The 8,554-nt window shown below is 39.4% G+C and overlaps 1 protein-coding gene across 1 annotated transcript; it reads left to right on the top strand.

Moving 5' to 3' along the window:
• Positions 1–3,418: 3,418 nt before the first annotated feature.
• LOC127651243 (fibroblast growth factor 8b-like) lies at positions 3,419–7,145 on the top strand. The gene is made up of 4 exons (XM_052136990.1): positions 3,419–3,964; positions 4,049–4,085; positions 5,975–6,078; positions 6,306–7,145. Exons 2-4 carry the CDS (start codon positions 4,058–4,060, stop codon positions 6,579–6,581), a joined length of 408 nt encoding a protein of 135 aa, XP_051992950.1. The 5' UTR covers positions 3,419–3,964; positions 4,049–4,057; the 3' UTR covers positions 6,582–7,145.
• The last annotated feature ends 1,409 nt before the right edge of the window (positions 7,146–8,554 follow it).

Below are 8,554 nucleotides of genomic sequence, written 5' to 3'. Positions count from 1 at the left end.
AAAGTTACATTAACAATACTCCACAAAGGACAATGGCAAACATGAGGGTTAAAATACATTGACATGGCTAACAAGTTAACAAGACCACCAATGAAAATACAAGACTTAAAACAATATAACAAGACAATGAAACATGAACCAATAACAAGACAAGACTAATAAACAAAGGAACCAATGAGAAGAAAACACATGAAACATAGCGGGAACAGGATAATCACATGACTAAACAAGGAAGTGAACAAATTTCAAAATGAAGGACCTGAAGACATGAACAGGACTAACTTTTCAAAATAAAAGACATGAAAAACATGAACCAACAGAATAAACATGACATTTCCCCTCCTCTAAGGGGCGGCTCTCAATGCCCCAACACATGAGCAAAAACAGAATAAATACGACATAAGTCCAGTGTTCTGTAGGACTGAAACATGGCGGGGAGGCAGACTGAAGCTTGGCTGTGACATGGCATGGAGCAGTCAAGGGTTTGGCTGAGACATGGCATGGAGCATACTGCGGTTCAGCTGTGTCATGGCATGGAGCAGTCTGGAGCTTGGCTGAGACATGGCATGGAGCAGGCTAAGGCATGGCTGTGACATGAGATGGAGAAGGCTGAGGCATGGCTGTGACATGGCATGGAGCACGCTGAGGCGTGGCTGTGACATGGCATGGATCAGGCTGAGCCATGGCTATGACATGGCATGGAGCAGGCTGAGGCGTGGCTGTGACATGGAATGGAGCAGGCTGAGGCATGGCTGTGACTGTCACAGTTCCTCCTGACACTCCCAGAACTTACACTCCACGATCACTCTCTCCCGAACACTAATTGCCTGCACCTGAAGCCCGTTCCCACATTCATCAGCCTCACAGTATAAGAGCTCCCCTCTCCTGTCACTCTTGGTCTGGTCTCACAACTACTATCACAGACTCACTTACCTGCTTCCTCCTGGAGACTCTACGTTACATCCCTAACTCGCCTCTCCAACGAAGTCCAGTTCCAAGCTCTACTGCTCCTTTGTCCAGTTCAGGTTTCCTCGCTATTCAGCGGACTGCATTCATCACCCAGGTTTCCTCGCTATTCAGCGAACTGCATTCATCACCCAGGTTTCCTCGCTATCCAGCGAACTGCATTCATCACCCAGGTTTCCTCGCTATTCAGCGAACTGCATTCATCACCCAGGTTTCCTCGCTATCCAGCGAACTGCAGTCATCACCCAGGTTTACTCGCTATCCAGCGAACTGCAGTCATCACCCAGGTTAACTCGCTATCCAGCGAAGCGCAGTCATCACCCAGGTTTACCCATTCCCCTATATCCCTCAATAAACTACACCTCCGGGTTTAACACTACCATCGAGTCTGAGTATCTGTTACAGTGACATGGCATGGAGCTTTTTTTTATTATTAATATTTCATGGTTCAAGGTTCAAGGTTTCCCTCACATATGAATCCTTCACAAGCTATTTAAAAAATATAGTTCATATAAAGTGAATTAACAACTTGTAATTTCAATTTCAAGCAATGGGCTGCATTAACGAGGTGATCACAAAACGAGCCAGGCACCTTCCTGCATTGGTAAACGAACACCATCAAAATGTTGCAGCTTTTTGGCATTAGAAAGTCACAATAAATGATAGAAATGTCACGACGTGAAAAATGTCATAACCGTCGTGAATTCAGGGGCACAGAACTATCTGAAAAGTGGTTTCTGATTAGGCTATCAACCAATGTCATGTAGATGCTGGCTATTGTGTAATACAGGGGTAGGCAACCTATGGCACACGTGCCAGCATTGGCACGTGGAGGGGTAATCATTGGCACGCCAGCAACGGCGAGAGAGGAGTAGACTATATTTATATAAATTCTGCACCCGCATTCCAATCTACATCTTGATGTAATCCTTCCTCATGATTATGCAGCGTGTTTTCATCAGCTGAATGGGAAGCTAAACACTATTAAAGTGTGTTGAGACTTGCGCTGCGCGTGCAAGCCAGCAGCACATTACGAGACAGCAGCACTTCTCTTTCGATTAATCGCGGGTGTAAATGTGCCCGACTTGCTTCGGTCAGACTGCGTGGATGACAGCCTACATTCCGTGTTTCATTTGTTTCTTTTCTCTTTCAGAACAACACATCATATAATAAGGAAAACACCACTATTAATCATTCATCGGCACAGACATTGACTGTGAAAATTAAAAATGGCACTCCATGTCAAAAAGGTTGCCGATCCCTGGTATAATATCTTGTTGAGTCGAGATTTGTGTATTATAAAATTTTGTGCCTTGCAGATATAACTTTCTAGATAACATTTTTCATATTTCCGCTTTGAAGTATTTTAATGTTACACTTTAAAAATGACAATATACTTTTCTTTGCTGTGTCTGCAACACCGGATAATGAGACTTATATTTGCGCGTCGGCCAAATATATAAAATATTATGTATGATTTACAAAAAAAAGTGTCAGAACGAACACAGAAAGTGAGGGGGAGCATCCCAATTAATAGTTTCTATGCCACATTTAAAAATAGGCTGCCTTTATAGCAAGTGTTATGTCGGTAGCCAAGTGAGCAGCAATACAGCAGACCCAAAATTAAGGGGAAAATATTTCATTAATCAGCTATTATTATATGTTGATAAAGAAAACGAAAAGCGTTCATATAACATGATATTATTAACTTACCTCTGTATCTTCTGTTGGCAGTGGCACTGGTCGACCATTGCAATTTTAAATGTCCTCACGAGACCAATTTTAACCCAACTGGGTGCGTTGTTATAGAAACAACCCAATAAATGTTAGGAATAACCCAACAGAACAACCCAATATGTTTAACCCAGCTATTGGGTAAAATAAATAACCCAACGTTTTTTGGAGTGTATGAATGAATTTAGGAATTATTAATTGGTAGTTGTTTGTGTGTGTGTGTGTGTGTGTGTGTGTGTGTGTGTGTGTGTGTGTGTGTGTGTGTTAAAAATAGCTAAACAATAGAATTAACACAGAATAGACACAAAAACATTTCAATGAATGCATGTTGACTTGTGCATTGCACGAGTCACTTGATACACAAATGCACGTTCAATGCTGCACAAGGCCATTTTGTGTTTAATTTGGAAAATCTTCATTAGGTTAGACATGCAAATTGTGTTGCATTTATACAAAAGGGGACATTTGTATTCACAAACATGTCTTTATTTGTACAAATCGCGTCACATTCATTTAATTTGGAATTTCACATACACAAGTTGAAAGGCGTTTGTGAGTGGAAAGTAAGATGCATGTGTGAAATTTATCGAATTGATGGATGTTTACACATTTTTTTTTATTTTGATACTATATTCATCCCATATTTTCCTCCACTGAAGGAGTTTACATTTTGAAGGGTGGGATACCGTTACACGTGAAGAGATGACTTGGACATAAGGAGATTGAAAGTGGAGAGAGACAGTAAGGCTTATGCGTCTCGGACTCTCGTCAGGGAAACATCATACTTGATCACCCTGAATATGTTTTGACTTTTGCAATGGCATTCGTTTAATGAAGCGTAGTACATCAGTACTGGATACCTTGAGGAAACATCATGCATAAGCTCCGCGGAACTCGGAGCTGTTTTTCTGTGAAGAATGTTTTATTTTTCGTATCACCGCTGTAATCGAATATGAATTATGCATTTTGTGCGAACAGTCGCTTGTAAGGTGCTTGAAGTCCCAAGAATCATGGTGACTTGACGGATTTATCTTGCGTGACCTGATGTCCGATGGAAACAGTGGATGAGTAAAAGCACCTATTCCGTCGATCAGTGGCATATATTTTGTCCCGTCGCTCAGTTTATTTGCACTCATATAAGAATTTGTCTTCTCATAATAAAATGCGCGCGCAGCTGAATTAATGAAGAACTTGTCTTGGATAATAATCACAGAGGGTTTGGAAACTACACAATGAGGCTGAGATCATCTAGATTGGGTTACTTGTATGTAAATATGTTATATTTATATATCTTAGGGGCTATTTCAGGAAAACAATTCCAGAACTTACTAAGTATTTTGTATTTCAGGTTCCTTCAATGTTTGACTCTATGTTTTTACACTCAGGTAAGTTCTCTGCATCTTTTTTCTTTTAAGTGTGAATTGTGTCTTTGGGAACATCATACGAATATTTTCCAGTCAAGCATCAGCAGGACATATTGAAACCAATAACATCTTTACACATATGAATCCTGTGATGTTATATGCCTGCGGTAAATGTGTTATAACCATGCAAACAACTCAATATTAATAGAGTCATTGGCAAATTGTCAAACATCTTGAAAAGACGTAAACCCCTAGCTTTAAAGGTAGGCTAATGGCTCTAACATGTGGGCAAAGAGCATGGCTTACTCGCAAAAGAGGATCGTTATGGGAAAGGGCCCAGAGAGATGATCAGATTTGTTAAAAATGACCTCTTATTGACATGCCATCTAGTGTGCGGACTGCGTACTTGCGCTAATAGTGCCAACTTTCTTGTGTCCTACACATCATTAGAGAAACCACATACTGTATCCTTCAAAAAGCATGATCTGAGATGAAAAACAATGAGTCACATTTATTGTCCTTGAGTGCAGTCCATAAACTTTATATGAATATCATAGTAGACAATCAGAATATGGTTCTTCTATTTATGTACAAAGAATCAGCATTTTCTCATTATATGTCACATTTTATAGATGTCGATGCAGTCCATCTTTGTGCCCAAATTTAAGCACCATGTAACGGAGCAGAGTCTTCTGTCAGACAGGATGAGTCGAAGGTTATCAAGGACTTATCAGCTCTATAGTCGTACCAGTGGTAAACATGTTCAAGTCAATGCCAATGGCGAAGATGGAGATATTCATGGCAAGTCACAAAGTTTATAGACACATACTGTAAGCATTGAACAATAGACTGGAACAGGTCAACTGAGGGTATTACTTTTGGGTTACTTTAAAGATTATATAGGAAATTTAATTGCCAAAAAGTAATCTAAATATTTAGAATGTATTCTATATTGTTGAGTTTGGGAATCTCGAGAGAATCCAGCTAAGTTTCTGGAAAACGTCCTCAACTTACCTCTTAAAATTTCATGAATAGCTCTCCACATTATAAAGAGTTGTAGGATCGAAATATGACTTGCAATTTTCTAACCTTTTCTAACATAATTATTTTTGTCTTCATGTCTTCCAAAACAAATGTGTTTATTCCAAAGTTTCCTTGAGTATGTTTTATGTGGAAGAAGATGATTTAAAGTTTCTTGGGTTTAATAATAAATTTGCTCCAAAATTGAAAATTACATGCATGTTTTTTTCTCTGATAAAGGGAAGGTTGACATATGATTCTTACTATGCATTAATGCTGTAAATAGTCAATCAATAATGTTGATCTCTTTTTTTTATTTGAACTCAATGTAATTTTTAAAGCTAAACAGTCAGACACCTGTTATAAGAGAGACTCTCCAAACAAAACAGTGGTTAGAATCCCATCCGCTGGGAATTAATTCTTTTCACCAAAGTATTTTTGTGTCTAACCATCTTTCCAGTAGTGCAGTCCATCCACTTTGCCCACTCTTTTGGAGAGTCATTTTGCAAGGAATTTTCACAGTTTTACAATTCAACGTATGAGTCAGTTTTATGAGGAGACGTGAGGTCAGTGTCATCAGTTTATACCCTTCTTTGTTTCTCTTACACTTACTTTGTAATCCTGACCTAACAAACACACACACACACACACACATACTGTAAGCATCTAGACTGTTGGACATCTGTGCCATCTTGCATAGATGTATTCAAACCCAGCTGGTCTTATATAAAAAAAGAAATTGCTCACCACCTCACTGCTTTATAAAGCATTGTATAACCTCAAAACTCCCTAATTCATTCAGAAGTATCCTTCTTATGCAGTTTATCACTGGAAAGTGATGTAAAAAAAAAAATAAAATAACAGCTATTGTAATGGTTTAACTTTTACAGCTAAACTTGTGGAAACTGACACATTTGGAAGCCGGGTTCGAATCAGAGGAGCAAAAACAGGATACTACATTTGCATGAACAAGAAAGGCAAGCTTATTGGGCGGGTGAGAGAACTGATATGTTTTTTATTCTGCAAAGTTGATTAATTAAATATCTAATGTGTTCATGTATAATTTTGCAAGATGATATCAATGAAACATAAAAATAAATTGTATTAGAACAAAACATTATCAGCCTGAGTGGCACTATCACAGGTGAACTCACATTGACCTCAGCAGATTTCTGAGTTTGTCATTTCAGTCGTCTACTGCATGTCTCTTTTTGTTGCCAGAGGAAGGGCCATGGCAGGGACTGCATATTTACAGAAATTGTTCTGGAAAATAACTACACGGCTTTGCAGAACACTAAGTACAAAGGCTGGTACATTGCCTTTACACGCAAGGGCCGACTCACAAAAGCCACGCAGACCCAGCAGCACCAGCGAGAGGCCCACTTCATGAAACGTCTTCCTCGAGGACACCTGTTCACAGAACAGAAGCCTTTCGATTTAATCCCGTATCCCCTTAACAAGAGGACTAAGCACCATCAGCGCATGAGCGTGAATTGAGAAAAGGGAAGCGAGTGACGTGCTTAGACATGCAGTCAAACACTGCTGGAGCCCCTGTCATATCTTATACTGATTGGCCTTCATAACGCCCCTGTCATATCTTATACTGGAATGCTATCTTAATTTGAGTTTATCTAATCTATGTGCATCCAGAGTTATTGGACATTATGGCAAACTTTTTGAAAAAGTGGACTCGTGATTGTTATAAATATCAAGGAACCTGAGCAGACTCTGAGGTGAATGACTGTACTAGGAACAGTGTGTTCTGGGAAAATGCCAGTATAATGACTGAGGATACGGAACTGTTGACTGAACAGAGTGCACTGTAGGCCTTGTAATAATGAACAACATATCTCTGGGAATGAAACATGACAACAGAACATTTCACCAACGTTGCAGCTACCTACTGATGATCGCAAACACATGCAGATACACACAGATTCCATAATGTTGAATTATGTAATCAAAAAGCATCTTTATTGTTTGTACATTACTATATATTTTTATTGGAAGATTCTTAAAGAATAATGGAAATATTTATATTAGAGCGTGTATTAAATTCATTTAAATGTACTGATTTAACAAGGTTTTTGGTCATGCTATTTATTTTCTCGTTAGCTTTAAATCTAATGCACACTATGAAACTTTACATTTGGACAATGATTGATTGGCCTTTTTAACGCCATGAGTTAGGCTATTTGATTTGTTCTAAATTGCCTCTAGAAAAAGTCAGTGATCATTAGGTGACAGGTTGAATTCAAGCTCTCTCATAGATCACACTGTATGTGTGTGAGCACATCATGAACATGAGGACAAAATGTGTGGGTTAAAGTTGAAGGCCTCCAGTAACACAAGTTGGCCAATTTGGGAGCCAGTTTCTTTCAGAGTTATTCACTTGACAACAACAGCAGCATGAGAAAAACTCAAGGGCATGCTCTAGTCTATTCAATCAGTATACCTCCAGGACCGTACAGCTGTTGTGATTTTATTGGCCCAGCAGTCGAAATCCCAGAAAAAGAGCTCTGAGCCTCTGATAACTGTGAACCAATATCTGTGACAGGCCGCTCTGGATTGAATGTGCTCAGCAAGTGAGACTGGGCCTTTGAATAATTTGGGCTTTTCACTTTAGAAGAGATGAGGTCAACCCACCATTGCAGTCCTAAACAAAGGTTACCAACGTGTAGTTGCATTTCTGCAACCCGCACACCATAACCCTCTGATCAAATGCTCCTTTTGTAGGCGCTGAAGAAAAGAAACATGTTATACAATGGTGGACCTGAATAATAACACAAGGAGGGGTCAGCTATCAAAAAAGGAAGCCCAGTCCCACTGAGGGGGTGAGGAAAGGAGAGAGAGAAACCAAGAGAGAGAAAAAGACAAGGGGAGAGAAAACATTGGGGGTGCTGAAAGAGGGCAAATGACTGGGAAGAGGCAAAGAGGGGCACAAATGAATGAAAAAGGCCAAAAAAGTGTCTCTGTTGGGGCAGTTGAGCATGACTATTGAGGGCTCAGAATGGGGAGGGAGAAAGGGAAGAAGAGACACCGAACAAAAATCCCAGCACAGAGCTCTTTGCCCTGTTGCCTTTTCCCAGGACTTCTGATTTGTCAGTTGGCCATTGAACTGGCTCCATGTGCAGGGCCACGTTTCACTTATCTATAAAAGAATTTGATTGGCCTATTGAAAACTGTTTAAATCAGTGCTTTGTTCTGTTAATCTCAAAACACCTTAGCCTGGCTAAAACTATGTATTTAGACCCAATTTCTGTATTTAAAAAAATTGAAATGTTTTTGTGTCTAATTATTGACCACACATTTCAGTAGGTCCAAATTAATGTATTTAATTAAATTATCATAATTACAACATTAATGTTTTTAAGACACAATACATAATCATCATGCGATTGGCATGTTAGTTTCAAATTTTTTTGCCATCCAATGTGCCAAGTTCCACTATGCAGCAAATGTTCATGAGC

Source organism: Xyrauchen texanus, chromosome 11, assembly GCF_025860055.1.
Source record: "Xyrauchen texanus isolate HMW12.3.18 chromosome 11, RBS_HiC_50CHRs, whole genome shotgun sequence".
Classification (NCBI taxonomy): Eukaryota; Metazoa; Chordata; class Actinopteri; order Cypriniformes; family Catostomidae; genus Xyrauchen; species Xyrauchen texanus.
This window is presented reverse-complemented; position numbering and strand designations above follow the sequence as displayed.